Raw genomic sequence first — 16,421 nt, 5'->3', positions numbered from 1 at the left:
TCATGGCTGGAACCTCTCCATGCCTTAGACCCTGTGTGTGACTGTAGTAGCACAGAATTACTATAAATGATATTGAAGTACCCAGAGATAGTCTATGACACCAACAGCATGTGAACACACTAAGTGTGTTGCATCCTACTCTAGCATCTGGTCCACATAGATGATGAGAACCCAATACTACTACCAGCTAGTGCAGTTACTCCTCTTCCTCAAGTGTTGAAGGGCTGTGATTTGGTGCTGAAAGTCCTAGAGTTCTGTGATGGCTGGTGATCCTGGGGAAGGCAGGTTTATGACACAAAGTTCATAAAGAACTTGTCAGAGTTGTTGCTTCATCTCCCTCAGGTACTTCAGGGGTGGTTATTAGATGAATGCTGATTGTGTGCTCAGAGCTCTGTACAATGGAGTCTTGACCCTTAAGAACACAAGAACATAAGAATGGCCGTACTGGGTCAGACCAAAGGACCATCCAGCCCAGTACCCTGTCAACCTACAGTGGCCAATGCCAGGTGCTCCAGAGGGAGTGGACCTAACAGGTAATGATCAAGTGATCTCTCTCCTGCCATCCATTGCCACCCTCTGACAGACAAAGGCTAGGGACAGCATTCTTTACCCATCCTGGGTAATAGCCATTAATGGACTTAACCTCCATGAATTTATCCAGTTCTATTTTAAACCCTGTTATAGTCCTAGCCTTCACAACCTCCTCAGGCAAGGAGTTCCACAAGTTGACTGTGCGCTGTGTGAAGAAGAACTTCCTTTTGTTTGTTTTAAACCTGCTATCCATTAATTTCATTTGGTGGCCCCTAATTCTTATATTATGGGAACAAGTAAATAACTTTTCCTTATTCACTTTCTCCACATCACTCATGATTTTATATACCTCTATCATATTCCTCCTCAGTCTCCTCTTTTCCAAGCTGAAAAGTCCTAGCCTCTTTAATCTCTCCTCATATGGGACCAGTTCCAAACTCCTAATCATTTTAGTTGCCCTTCTCTGAGCCTTTTCTAATGCCAGTATATCTTTTTTGAGATGAGGAGACCACATCTGTACGCAATATTCAAGATGTGGGTGTACCATCAATTTATATAAGGGCAATAAGATATTCTCTGTCTTATTCTCTATCCCTTTTTTAATGATTCCTAACATCCTGTTTGCCTTTTTCACTGCCGCTGCACTCTGCTTGGACGTCTTAGATAACTATCCACTATGACTCCAAGATCTTTTTCCTGATTCGTTGTAGCTAAATTAGCCCCCATCTTATTGTATATATAGTTGGGGTTATTTTTCCCAATGTGCATTACTTTATATTTATTCACATTAAATTTCATTTGCCATTTTGTTGTCCAATCACTTAGTTTTGTTAGCTCTTTTTGAAGTTCACAGTCTGCTTTGGTCTTAACTAATTTGAGCAGTTTAGTATCATCTGCAAACTTTGCCACCTCACTTTTTACTCCTTTCTCCAGATCATTTATGAATAAGTTGAATAGGATTGGTCCTAGGACTGATCCTTGGGGGACACCACTTGTTACCCCTCTCCATTCTGAAAATTTACCATTTATTCCTACCCTTTGTTCCCTGTCTTTTAACAAGTTCTCAGTCCATGAAAGGATCTTCTCTCTTATCCCATGACAACATCCCTACCACTAAGATCACATAGTCTAAACAGGCAAACAGTCCAGTGCAGACACAAAGCACCAGATAAGGTTGCTTGATCACACAGCAGTGTAGATCCTTTTATTTTTAATTTTAAAAGTGGCCACTGTTTGTGTGGCAGATTCTTGTTGAAAGGCATTGTGGAAGAAGCTTTTTTGACAAGGATTTCTCAGGAGGAAAGGGTGGTGCCAAGAGCAAGCTTGTCTACATGAGAAGGTTGCACTGATTTAACTAAAAGTGTCATTTTAAATAAATTTCATTCAACCTGTGTCAGTGTGGACACTTATTTTTGTTGAAAACAGATTTATTCTCGATTGTTTTAAAATCAGTTAGGTACCAGTTTAAGCAAAATTGAAATACGTCATTCTTAAACTGTAATCGTTTTCCAGCTAAAAGCCAATTTAAATTAAACCAGTGCAGCTTTATTGTGTAGATAAGGCCAGATTGTGGGAATTTCAGGCATAGGAGGAGACGCAAAGTTGAAAGTGGCAGAAGGTTGCAAAAGGTCAATGATGAATTATTAACACATTAAACAAATGACTAGCCCGGAAGAAACAGAGATGGGTCTCTGGGTAGGCAAAAAGAGACAGAAGGAAAAGGCCTTGATGGCAGTACTGACCGTGATTAGGTTTTAATCACAAGATTTCTGATGCGCCTGGACAGGCTGCAAATACCATACAAATAGCCTCTCTTCTAATATTTCAGCCTCTCTTTCGGTCCCAATCACAGTTCAGAAATGCCACAGCAAATGACAGATCACCGAACAACAAAACAGTGATTTTTTTTTCAAGTCTCACTACTTGTGTCCATCAGCTGCTGCATGATCCAATTTTCTCACCTGGCTAATGTCAGTGGGTTGCTTTGTGATTTGGGCTGAATTGTCTTTTTCCTTCAGCTTCAGTCTTTCCCAGGACAGCTGATACTTACAGGGTTTTTGCAGTTTGCATCAGAGAAAGTTCTGCGTAGGATACTGCGCTGGTGTTTCTCGGAAGAACTCTGAGTCATATTAGTTAATCAGATGAAGGAGCTGAAAGGAGCAACGGAGCAAGTATTAAGCAGAAGAAAATTGCATTTGTTGGCTCTTCACGTGCAATTATACCAACTGAACCACTGGCATAATGCAATAAAGATGTCTGCAGAATTGCTTTTCCATATTAAGCAGCAGTAAACTCAGTGAACAAGCAGCTCCCCCCTCAAAAGTAGTATGCAAAGTAGTGCTGGAAAGTGTGTTGAGAGTACAGTAGTAGTGGGGGGGGTGGACACAAATCTGTAGACACAAATCTTTTACACTATCTAGTCCTTCACATTTGCTTTCCCCCAGGGGTTAAACTGAGGAGGAATAGTGGTGGCACTGTACTCAGGCTACGTCTTCACTGGGGGGGGGGGGTGTCGATTTAAGATACGCAAATTCAGCTACGCAAATAGCGTAGCTGAATTTGACGTATCTGAGCCGACTTACCCCGCTGTGAGGACGGCGGCAAATCGACCGCCGCGGCTCCCCCGTCGACTGCGCTTACTCCTACCTGCGCTGGTGGAGTACAAGCATCGATTTGGGGATCGATTGTCGCGTCCCAACAAGACGCGATAATTCAATCCCCGAGAGATCGATTTCTACCCGCCGATTCAGGCGAGTAGTGAAGACGTAGCCTCAGACTACATCCACAATGCCAATTCAGCGGCATGCCCCTGCTGAAATCATCAAAACATATCGCTGTGCAGTTATATTGGAATTACTACTCTCCAGAGTTACCCATCCAGTTGAGATGAATTGGGCAGTTCACACGTTTTAGACCTATGACTTAACGCTGTCCACTCTTTTATAAACAGCTTAAATTCTGCAAAAATTGGTTTGATTATCAGGGGAGGTTTTCGAATAGCCATGCTGACTTGGTCCCTATTTTACCCTCTGTTCTTTTCTGTTATCCTTTGTGGCTTCTTATTAGATATGGATAAGCTAATTCCAATAAAATAAGAAACATCTCTCATCCAAAATCTTCACTCCAAATTCCATCTCTTTTTTTAAAGTTTGTTGTTTGTTTGTTTTTTGTTTTCAGGTGTGTTGAATTTTTTAATTGTTGTTAATTAATTGGTTAATTTTTGATTAATAAATTTTTTGACTCCAGAAAATAGCACGAGACAAATTGTTCTTATGGTGGTTCTAGCTCAGCCACTCACGCAGGAGATTTCCAGCCCAGCTTTGCCAGTGACGACAGTTCAGAAAAGGTTGAAAGAAGAATCTGAGTTTCTGAGTACTTCTGTGAAGCAGACCTTTCAACCATTTGAAGTTCACCCATCACCGCCACGGAGGCGCTGTCTGTTGATTTGAGAAGTATTTTCAGGTCTTCCTCTGCCTTTTTCGCCTTCCTCAGAGGACTGATAGATTGAAGAGGAGTGGTTGGAGAGGGTGGATGGATGGATAGAGATTGGTACTATATAAATAGTTGAGAGGTGGGCTAGCTAGACTTTCCTGTAATGATACCAACATCACTAGCAAAATTTGCTTACTTCCACATAATGCAAAACACAGTATTCGCTTGTCTTTTTATGTCCCATTAATATATCACTACTTAGGCTACGTCTGCACTACAGAACTTACAGTGGCACAGCTGTACCGCTGCAGCTGCGCCGCTCTAAGGTCTCCCATGTAGCTGCTCTATGCTAAAGGGAGAGAGCTCTCCTGCCGGCATAATTAAACCACCCCCAATGAGCGGTGGTAGCTCTGTCGGCAGGAGAGCGTCTCCTGCTGACATAGCGCTGTCCGCACCAGCACTTTTGTCAGTGAAACTTATGTTGGTCAGAGGGGTGTTTTTTTTCACACCCCGATCAACAAAAGTTTTACCGACAAACGTGCTAGTAGACAGACATAATGATACAGAGGCCTAAAAATGTGAGCAAAGCCAACGCCGCTCTTTAACACCATTTTTTCACATCTTGCCCTCAGTGTTAACCCATGTCACTTTTAATGCTGGAAAAGGTAATGGCTGCAGGTCTCACATTACCAGTCACCAAGTCACTATTAAACCACTTAATGTAAAGCAAAATTGAAAAGCTTCCTCTTTTCACAGTATTAAATATATTTCTTATGAATTGATGCAGTATATTTTGTCTGGATGCTTTCAGCGCAGAATGACCACTGGAATGAATGGGAGTGAGTAGCAAAAATCTCTCATGCACTGAGGTGAGGATGTATTGCTCCATGTTTTATGATGTGTCACTGGCTGCAAAATGTTAGTTAGGATTGAGCTAGGCAATCCGGCTCTGCTGTAAGTTCCTGCTTCAGTTGCTTGGTGAAATATCAGAGGGGATTTGTGAATGTTTTCACAAATACTTGGAGCGTATTAGTTGTTCTGTGGTTTGTGGCATCATATTATTTGTTGAGCAACAGCTGCTTCAGAGGAAGGTGCAAGAAGATCCCTGAAAGACCATTACAAAATTACCTGCCCACCGGTGAAATTGTTTTCTAGCCCTTCTCAGTTAGGATATATCCACACTGCAATTAAAAACCCGCAGCTGGCCCGCCCCAGCTGACTCAGGCTAAGGGGTTGTTTAATTGCAGTGTAGACGTTCAGGGTGGTGCTGGAGCCTGGGCTCAAAGACCCTGCGAGGTGGGAGGATCTGAGTGTCTACACTGCAATTAAACAACCGTGGAGCCGCGCATGCCCCAGTCAGCTGGCACTGGCCAGCCGCAAATGTCTCATTGCAGTGTAGATTTACCCTTAGTGATTAACCTTTGCCCTGAAGCATGAGAGCTCATACTCCTTATATGTATATATGTATTATTCTATCTAACATTAAGTGTGGATGGTCTCTTGGCCTTGATATATTGTAACAGTGAATTGCATGGACTGTTTATGCACTGTTTGAAAAATATTGAAATCTTTCAGTAATGCATTACACCTGAATTCTGAAATACAGATAAGGATGTGGAGCATGTGGGAACAGTGAATTTGTGATCATCTCAAGGCTGAATAAATCAATTTACCCTAAACTTAAGCTGGTTTGAGCCAACAGATGCCAGTTAATGTATTTATGCCTTTGAGGAATGGCTAAGATGCTTATTGCCATTTTTGTTACACTTGTTTGGCATATTTGTGAGCAGTGAAATTGCTTTTCACTCCAGTAGAGCAAATATGTCTCATTCTTTCTTCCTCTGAGTCCCATTCTTTGATAAAGTTACTCTTTAGAATGCCTGCGTCTGTGCCACCTTGAGCTGTGTTTGTGCCCAACCCACAAACAAATTGTGAACATTGAAAATCCCATGGCATTTTTTGCCAGTGTCAGGGGTGCTACCCTCTGCGGCCTGGCTGAATTCCAGTTTGGTTAATTACAGTACATTACCTATTAGAGCTGTGTGGGAATCAGAATTTCCCTCCTGCAGAAAATTTTGCATTCCTCTACTCGCGCCCCCCAAAAAAGTTTCAAATTTTAACAAATCAGATATGTGACATTTTCCATGGGAAGGACATTTTCAAAAAAAATTCCATTTCCAAAGAACCAAACATGAATTTTTCAAAACTTTCTGGCCCAGCAGCTCACCAAGTGGGCTCTTGAGAAGCCTGCAAACCCAGGGAGCCTAGGTCCACAGTACCCCATCAGGCAGTTTCCTGCGGAGGTGGGGGAGCTGGCAGGAAACTAGGCAGGGCCTGCCAGGTTTCCATTGCAAGTTTCAAGTCCTACAGAATATGGGGATTCTGTCAAACCAGCATTTTCTGTCCAAAACCTGTTCAGTTGGAAAATTTTCTACCAGCTCCAGTACCTAGATATTCCCTGTGCAGTTTCAATTTATTTACAATATTCTTCTTCACTTCTTATACTAAACAGTTGCATGGATTTGCTGTGAGCCTTTAACCAGCTGCTGTGTTTCATTTCTAGAATGGCTGCATTTCATTGGTGCATGTTTGATTTCTGTGCATATAACATATAATAATTGGTACACTATTTGGGGGTCCTTGTGGATAAAAAGCACTATAGACCTGGAATATATCATTATTGTTAGGGATGCTGCTGATTCAAACACCAATGGAAACATAAGTGAGCACTTCGGGAATTGTTAGAGACAGAAAATGGGATTATAAATGCTATATTTGTTGCCACGTAAAATTAAAAATATTGAAACAAATATATCTACGGGCAGATGCTGAAATGTTTTCCTCACCTTGTGAGTGTACTTTCTGCACATGCATGCACACACGCTCATATAGGGCTGAATTTAGGGGCAGACGACCCAGGCAACTGGTTTTTGTTGTTAGTGGCAAAAGGGGAAATAGAATGTTTGAAGTAACATATTTCAGGTATTCCGTATGTGGATTCATTTTTCACTAACTTCCTAAAATGTTCTGGACCTTTGTAGAATCTCGTGGAACCTTCCAGACTTTCTGAGAACTACGTTTTCCTTGAATCTCCTAGAATGTTGTTAGCCATGCCCACGCAGGTATATAAGGGGCAGGGCGTCGCCAGTCAGTCAGTGAGATATAAAAACAAAGTGAGAGCCCAGATGGGATATTGTGAACCTTGTTTTATTGGGTAATTGTGAAAGTGTACTTGTGTTTTAAGACTTGAAGAGTGTAAGTAGCGACTAATAAAGAACATATTTAATGAAATGCCAGAGATCTCTATCAAACACAACAATATAAAAGAAATACTGTTACTTTTCTTACCATGCTTAACAGGTAATGTTTGATGACTTTCTAATGCTGCAGAACATAGACTTTTGCTCTCCCTAATACTGTCTGTTTCTCCCAGAGAAAATAAAAGATGCCCCTGAAGAAGCCTTCAGGAGCTCAGCATAGGAAGCAAAATCTCAATTGTAATCTAGTTTGCAGCAAGGGGCAAAATTGATGGGAAAATATCTGAAAAAGAACAACATACACCGGGCTTTAGGCAGTAGCGATCATCCCAGTGCAGAAGAAATCGAGGAGTGAAGCGTAAATGATGGAAGTCCTATTACTAAGGAATTAGCAGATTTACCGGACGATAAGGAATGGGCATGTGAGGAAAGTGATGGAGAATCGTCCAATTCTGGCAGCATAGAGGAGAGTGATGATAAAGAAGAATGTGGCTCACAGGAAAAGGAGAGTAATGACAAAGAATAACCTGGTTTACATGAAAAGGAGAGAAACAATAAAGAAGAATCAGCTTTGCGTGATGACAAAAACAGCAATGAGAAAAAGTGTACACTGCAGATCGAGACATCAGATCCTGCTTTATGGCCAACAATCCTAAACTCTGCCAATATTGATCGTACAATTTTGAACAGGCCAGGCAAAACTGAAGACATGATATTTCCAGTAAATGAGCAGAAGTGACACTTCTCAAAGTCACACTGCAAAAGAGTGCTCAAAAATGGTGAGAAACTGAATCAGCATTGGCTAGTTTACTCAAAATCAACTGACAAAGTGTTCTGTTTTTATTGCAAAATATTTGACAAGAATGCCAAATCGTTGATTGCACTTTCTGGGTACAATTACTGGCATAACTTAGCTAATGTTCTGAAGCAACATGAAAAGTCACCTGGCCATTTTATGGCCTACTCCAAATGGGTGGAGGTCGAGTCCAGGCTCAAGCTGAATAAATACATAGATGCAGAAAACCAGCACATTGTTACTGTAGAAACCCAGCATTGAAGGAGCATGCTTGAGCGTCTGATCTCAATTTTCCTCTTTCTCGCAAAGAATAATTTGGCTTTCTGGGCTCGATGGATAAGTTCATTGAACATAATGGTAATTTCCTCATTTTTTGTAGAATTCCTTGGGAGATATGATGACGTCACATGTGAGCACCTACATCAAACAGTTTGTAAAGAAGCTATGGACCATTACTGGAGCAAAACAATTCAAAACAAATTGATTGACCTTATGGCAAGGAAGGTGTTTGATAACATATTAATATGGCTTGCCAAAGCAAAGTACTATGCTGTAATAATGGACTGCAGTCCCGACATTAATCACAGTGAAAAGATATAATTTACAATTAGATTTATTGACGATGAGATTGGTTATATCCAAGTACAGGAACACTTTATCCGGTCTGTGGACAACTCTACTGGAAAAGGCCTAACAGAACTGTTTATGAATGTTTTGAATGAGAGTAAAATAAAGCTCCAGGATGGCCACAGCGAAGGCTATGACAACAGTGCGAACATGAAAGGAAGAAACCATGGCATCCAGGCAAAGATTCGGGTGCTGAATCCAAGAGCTTTCTTCATGCCATGTGGCTGCCATTCACTCAACCTGGTTATGTCAGATGCAGCGTCATCATCTTTAGATTCAGTACCTCTCTTTGGAGTACTGCAAAGGATATACGTCCTGTTTTCAGCATCAGCTATCAGGTGGAAGATCCTCATGGACAATGTTACAAATCTGACTGTGAAGTCACTAAGTGACACTCGCTGGCAGAGCTGCATTGACAGCATAAGGCCAGTGAGGTACCAAGTGACTGAGGTTTACGATGCCCTGATGGAACTGGAGCAATTGAATAAAGCTGAGACTGGAATCTGATACGAGTGCAAAGCCTGAGAAACCAGATCACTGACTTCAGTTTGCAAGGTCAAAGGCAGGAAAAGCGACCTTTTGAACCAAAGGGCTAGATTTAACATTCTAACGCTGTCACCTACTGTAACACTCACTGTTTAATACTGGTCCACCCAATGTTGGTGCACAGTTCAATTTCTTGATGTTAGTACATTTCAGTTATTCTTAAAATTTAAAAAGTTTCTATCAGCTTAGGAAATGAATTTTTTTATTTGCTTATATATGGCATGAATAAATACAAATTTACAGCTCCTAGCTTGCAAATTTATTGTCTTAAATGACAGGGATAAATCATGCCTGCAAATCGTACATCAAAATCGTGAAATGGGCTACAAATGCAATAAAAATAAGGTATTCAAAGGTTTAACAAATGGGGGGGGGAGGCGGAAGACACTCCTCGCCTGCCCCCCAGGGTCTAGGGACGGCCCTGCACATACATGTACATCTATTTAGGAGCACTAGCCCTGGTATATGCACGTCATAGACTGTAACCCCTCCATTTTCAGATGACAGAAGCTTCATACCCAAGGCCCATTTGGATAAATAGATATTGGCCTGTGAAAATTCTGTTGCCTGCACATGCTAGGATTAGAATAGTTCAACTGTGTATGCAGGCTGGTGAGAGGCTAAGACTCCACTGTAAAATCAGGTCCAGAATCTTTTTAGCCTCTGCCCCCAGCCATAACTGTTTAGATCAGGGTTTCCTAAACTTTTTGCTGACACAACCCCTTTTTAATAAAATTGCCTCCCAGGAGTCCAGAGAGCATGGAGGATGCCATTTTGTAGAGCAAAATTGTGTCCTCCATGCATCATGACTTCACATGCACCATCCATGCGAGGTCATGCTGTGCGGAGCAAAATGGTGTCCTCCACCCATTAGGAATCACCATGACCCCATCTTCTGAGGGCAGGGCCCCATTTGTGGTCACGATCCACAGTTTGGGAACTGCTGGTAGAGATAGTTGACACTAATGTATGGGATAAGAGGCTAAGGTTTGATATTTTCCTCAGCGTATGTTTGTCAGGTCACTAATTGGCATCTTTATTGGCATTCTTAGGATAAGGCTAAGCACTGCAAGAGACATGGAATCTGAGCTCTAGTCTCACCCCAGCTCCTTCTGGCTCAGAGCTCAGGCACATACGTTGGAGGCAGGGTGGCTGGTGAAGTTTAAAGTATTAGTTGCTCTCAGTTACTCTTCAGGGTGATGGTCAACAGAAGGGTCAAGCGCCACTTAAATCCCACTTTAAGACTTCAGAATAGGGCCTAGTGAGATTTAAGTGACGGCTAGAATTGCTGGCTATCTGCACCAGGGAGAATTCCACCCTCTGTATATTGTCCACATAGTCAGACAAACGCTACACAATCTTCCTGGCAAATGTTCATTTGAATTTTTAATTGCATTTGTTTTGGTTACACTTTCACTTCTTTGGTGTTTGTTTTCTCCGACTATTTGATGGGTCAAAGGTGAGTATTGGCCAAAACAGACAATTTTAATAAAATATTGTAGAGTTTTCACAGAAAAAGAATTTTTAATTTGTAATCATGATTAATTATAATGGAAACCCCATTCAAAGAGTTAATGCTCATCCAATCAAAGAACAAGTGTAAACATACCACATGGCCTTTGCATGCAATCAAAACATTCATTTTAATGCTAGCAGACATGCTACAGGCCAAGAATTATTCCCAGAAACTACTTGGCAAATAATTTTGAACAATAAATAAGTCTGAGAAATGACAGTCCAGTCACAGACAGGAAAAAGAGATTAATGATTGTATAAATTATTCATTATAATTTATTAGCTTGGCTCTGATTCTCAGTGCAGTTTTTTATTTCATTTTTTTCTTAAATTGAAAGCTTCAGTTTATTAACCCAATTAGTGGTCTGATCCAAGATGTCTGAATCCGGTCCAGAGGGTACAACAGAAGGTCCTAAAAATATAGGCCTAAATCTTCCAAAGTGACTAGTGATTTTGCGTGCCTCTGTTATTGGGTGTCCTGGCTTTCAGCGTATTGGCGCTCAGCACTTTCTGGACATCAGGCCTCTTTAAAGTATCCAAACTGGGACCCAAAATACTTAGTCACTTTGGAAAATTTAGACCAGAATATATTACTTTTTGGCAGGACTGGATAATTATGGTTTGCTGAAGGTACTACCCCATCATGCATTGCAGAACAAAGGAGAGTTGTACTATATGTTACATGACTGCATCACAATTGCGTGCAAGTGAAAAATGCTATGCTGCTATACCTGTTGCTTAAAGGGTTGTGTTTCAGTGTTGCTGTTTCATCTGTGGAGTTCAAAGTTGTGTTCAAAATTGAATTACTCTAAACTGCCATGACATACAGCAACCTGTGGAAACAGGTTTCTGAGAGGTTTCTAATGGCTCGTGTAGAATGTTGCAGTAGTTTCTGGTACCAGGGGGAAATCAATAATACTCGGGGAGGAAATAGCCACTTTTACTGGAAAAAGGCCACTTCTGAGGTTGTATAGACATTAAGAGAACCTTGGACGCTTGTTTTGTTATTTAAGACTTCAAGCAAGTGCTGTATTTAATACATTTTTAGATCAATGTGGGTTTTGTGGGGAAAAAGTCTGAGTTTAGTCTAGATCCAAACTTTTTGAGACCCGTCGTCCTAATTTTTTTAAAACCAGGATCGACTTCCCCCCCCAGGCTACATTCTGTTCCTGCTTGATCCAGCTGTAAAGTTGGACTGGCCTTCAGTATCAAACAAGAAGGAGATTCTGAACTAGGAGGAAGAATGTGGTTCATAAGTCACTACAGTAGTGATTAAGAGGGAATACTGAAAACAGCTGCAGTGGATATTAGGAGAAATCCTGGCCCCTTTGACGTTAATGGGAAAACCTGTCATTGACTTCCAGGGAGCCAGGATATCACCCATTACGTTTTATATGCAACTCATCTTCATATGTGTACGTTTCTTCAGAAAGAGAAAAGATCCATAAAAATTAGAGATGCAAAAAGACCTATAATATCCCAAGCAGCCGACCCTCAGGGGCCAGTGCAGGATTGGTGCCTCCACTGTATGTTCTTGAGCTTTATCCACACTCGTCCAAACTATGGAAGAGAGGAGAGGAACTTCCACTTAGTTCAGAGAAGCTGTCAGACCTTTGGCTTCTTATCGGAATTCCAAACTTTTGAGACTCTGGTTATTAAAAATTCATCAGGTTTGTATAACAAACTTCTTGTGATTTAGCCTTCCCCAGTCCTCCAGCTTTTTGGAGATCGATATAATAGGAGGCTCATAGGAGAGAAAGCACAACATTTTTAGTTAACTGCACAAGCACTCAGTTCCATCTGAGTCTGCTGAGGGCTCTGGAAACCTCTAATCCATACTGAACACAGGTATTAGCATAGTCACTCCCATAATAGCATTACATCACCACCTTTAGGGCTTGTCTACTCTGTTCCTAAATAATTCCATGTGCAGACAGATTTTCACTAGAGAGATAAGAGCTGTTGCTTATTATTCCAAACTAAGATGCTCACCTGCCCATTTTACTAAGCATATGCTTCAGTGCAGCTGGCTTAGCCCACTGGGATATTACCATGTTAAGCCACTATGATAGCTGGAAGGAGAGGCCTCAGCTTTCTTTCTGGCAATGAAGCAAATGAACACAACACATTTCTGGTGTAAGACTGTCAGTATTTGAAGGATCAGATCCACAGAAGCATTGTGTGAAAATTCTGATAAACATTCTGCTTATAAACCATTAGTCCCTGAGATCATATTTTCTGAGGTTCTCTTCCCCCGTTTTTTGTTTTTCCCCCATTATCTCTATAATCTTCTGATCTATCTATCTAAAATGTTTTATGCTGCTTCCCATAGCTGTAGTATCTGAGCACCTTCCATGCAAAGTCAATAGCAAAGTCCCCAGCAGACTTTGTAGTGTCTCTGGCACTTCTCCCTTTCCAGGGTCAAAACTGCTTGAGACAGGGATTTTTTGGGAGGTGGGGAAATTGGGAGGAGGTTGGGAATAGAAGGGGATGTTTATATTATGAGCATCACATATGGTGGAAAGGCTTTCTCAAAGAGGATGGCTTTGCAATGTTTCCTGAAGATGGTCAGGCTCTGGATTAAGAAAGTCATCAAGAAAACTGGATACTTTATTCTTAAGAACCTGGTCCAAACTTCCATTGACTTCAATGGGTTTGGAACAGGCCTTAAGCCTAGAAAAGATAGGTGGATAGAGCACTGGAGCTCAAGAGACCTGGATTCACTTCCAGATTTTGTCATAGACTTCCTGTGTGAGCATGGGCAAGTCAATTAATCTATCCTGTGCCTCAGTTCCCCATCTGAAAATTGGGAAAATACCTCCCTATCTCATAGGGGTGGTTTGAGGATAAATTCTGTTAATTGTGAAGTGAAAAAAGCCGTATTTGTAGATAGCTCTTCTGCACTATATATCTTGATCCCTTCTATGTCAAATCCCAAACAGCTGCTGTGATAATAAATAATTGAATCTCACAGCTTTACAAATGTTAATGAATTTAGCCTCACCGCAGTAGTAGTATTATCCTCCCTTCGCCCCCCCCCCAGGAAATTCCACCAGTAATAGCAAGAGTGGAATGGCTGGCATAAACCACCTAGTGGTGTTTTGACCATCCTGTCTAGACCAGCTCTGGTTTAGATGGCAGAGTGGTTAAAATACCAGCAGCCAGTCTAAGCTAACACTTCCTCTGTTGCTACCACCAGTGCAGCTGCATATGTTGTAATGAATTGGTGGGAATGTTGAAAAGTAATGCCACTGCAGACACAGCTAGAAGGGTGAATTGGCTTGCCCACAGTCATGGTTACAGATATTTCAACAAAATGTTTTAAATCTTTCATTTTTAATGACAGTAGAATCTTACTAATGGAATTTACTGGATTTTATGAATTAGCATATAAGTAAAGATCCCAATAGAGAAACCAAGGACACGTGCATCAAATGCAGTTTGTCCATTTAGTTTTGATTATATATAATGCTTTAGAGTACATTAGCAAATGTTGCATATATAATTTGCAAAACTAATGAGGTCTTAATAATATAAGGCCTCACATCAGTGCTGGCTCTGGTGGTGAAACTGCAGAGAAATGGGGAGGTATTGCAATTTCATCGGTGTGAATTATGAAGTGTGAAGATTCTACTGTACAAATCTATGCACATAGGGCCAAATCCCCATCTGGTGAAAATAATTACTGTGGAGCTATGCTGATTTCTGCCTGAGGGTCTGGCAAATAATGTATACAGCTGAATTCTGGTTATATCAATCTCAGTTATCTCAAACTCTCTGTTATCTGAAACTGAGCCATGATTGCTTGTGTATTAATTACAGTGAAAATTCCCCAATTATCCAAAATCTCAGTTATCCAGAATTATTCAGTCTTCTCATTCAGGCCCCAATAACTGAGTATTGTATATTCTTATTTAGTAAACTACAGTACAATAGCAGAGGGGTAAATTGCAATGGTCTAGTTATTAATGGAGCACACATTATTCATGGTCCAGTGGACAGTGCACTAAACTTGGATTCTGTTCCTCATTCTACTATTTACTTGCAGTGTGACTTTGAACAAATTACTTTGGGTACATCTATACTTACCTCCGGGTCCGGCGGTATGCAATCGATCTTCTGGGATCGATCCCGGAAGTCCTCGCCGTCGACGCCGGTACTCCTGCTCCGCGAGAGGAGTACGTGGAGTCGACGGGGGAGCCTGCCTGCCGCGTGTGGACCCGCGGTAAGTTCGAACTAAGATAGTTCGACTTCAGCTACGTGAATAACGTAGCTGAAGTTGCGTATCTTAGTTCGAAGTGGGGGGTTAGTGTGGACCAGCCCTCTGCCTCCCTGTGACTCAGTAAAAGAGAGGTAATATTCCTCATTGTGAGGCTGGGGACTACAGAAGAAAATCACTGCATAAGTGCTAAGTATTGTTATGATGTGCTAGATTATGAGGTGCCTTGTGAATGACTATCCTTTCTCCCTTAAAAACAGATTCCACAGATTCTCCTCTTGGTCCCAGTCCAAGGAGGAGAAAGTAAAAGGAAGAACAGTGAGACTGTCATATATTCAAAGTGTATTTTACATGTTTCCTTATTTTAGATCAGTGGTTGTTCACCACATGTGGTGCCAGTGGACCGCAGGGACCCACTCAGACCCAGTGCAACGACGCCTATAGGAACTCCAATCTCAGTGTTATAGTGGGGGCTGAAGGAATTCTTCAAGGTGTGCAGATCTGGAGAGTGCCAGCAACCAATACTTACAGGTGAGAGATTCTGTCAGTTTCTTGACATGTCACTGACAAGATTGAAATTTCTCCCTCATCTCCAAATGTGTCCTGAGCACATCAAATGACTGTTCTCAGAATATTAGAACTTGGCCAAATGTGGATGGATTTTCATGGGAACAGCAAAAGGCACATCTCTGACCCAAGGGCTACTATCCTGCCAAATTTCAAGTTTGTGATCCAAAGAATGGAGACACAAGAGTGCTTCAAATAAGTGGTTGGAGAAAAAATAATGGCGAAATTGTCTGTTTTCCTTACTTCGTTCTGAGGAATAGCTGAACTGTTATGCTGAAACTTAAAAACAGCCTGAGGCAGAGACCAAGCATGGGAAATTTCAGCTCAAATTATTACAGTCTGGCAACGTTATAAGCAACTGGCAACAGGGGCTTTATATGGGAAGTGATGAGCAACCTTAGCTATATGCATCACTATCAGTCCTACCTCTAATTTAATAGAATCATTGAGATGTGCACATACCAAAATTGAATAAACTCTCCAGGGCAGGAAACATATGTATTTTTTTTGATCTGTGAAGTGTCTATCCACCTCTGAGCCCTGTAAAACAATGATAATAAAAAAGAAAATGAGAGAGCAAGATTGACAGCTCAAGCAGTTGCACATACATGTGCTCTAACCGCATAGGCAAACTCCATCATTGCCAGCTAAATGACATTAATTTCACACTGATTTCTGCAGCACTTGCTGAATTAACGGAACTGCTCCATTAATTCATTGAGTAGAGCAGACCTATAAACCCCGGATTAGGTCTGACATCCCATCCACTTGAGAGCAATAATGTGTATGCAAAGGTCAGCAGCCCAAAACTACCCTCCACCAAACCCGAATTGGTGCTCAATAACCCAAAGCACATACACATCCCACTAATTTCAGTGGAATGATGGGCAGCACAACAGGTACATCAATACACTAACTGGTCAAATTTGGC

General features: G+C 41.3%; 1 protein-coding gene across 3 annotated transcripts in view; it reads left to right on the top strand.

The window, feature by feature from the left end:
* The window catches only part of ALK (ALK receptor tyrosine kinase), a 587,230-nt gene that overhangs the window by 508,859 nt on the left and 61,950 nt on the right, over positions 1–16,421 (top strand). For all 3 annotated transcript variants that reach the window (XM_024114624.3, XM_065589314.1, XM_065589315.1), the window contains one exon: positions 15,292–15,454. In XM_024114624.3, coding sequence (XP_023970392.3) covers positions 15,292–15,454 — 163 coding nt within the window. The remainder of the gene's footprint in view (positions 1–15,291; positions 15,455–16,421) is intronic.

Source organism: Chrysemys picta, chromosome 3 (assembly GCF_011386835.1).
Source record: "Chrysemys picta bellii isolate R12L10 chromosome 3, ASM1138683v2, whole genome shotgun sequence".
In the NCBI taxonomy this organism is placed as follows: domain Eukaryota; kingdom Metazoa; phylum Chordata; order Testudines; family Emydidae; genus Chrysemys; species Chrysemys picta.
This window is presented reverse-complemented; position numbering and strand designations above follow the sequence as displayed.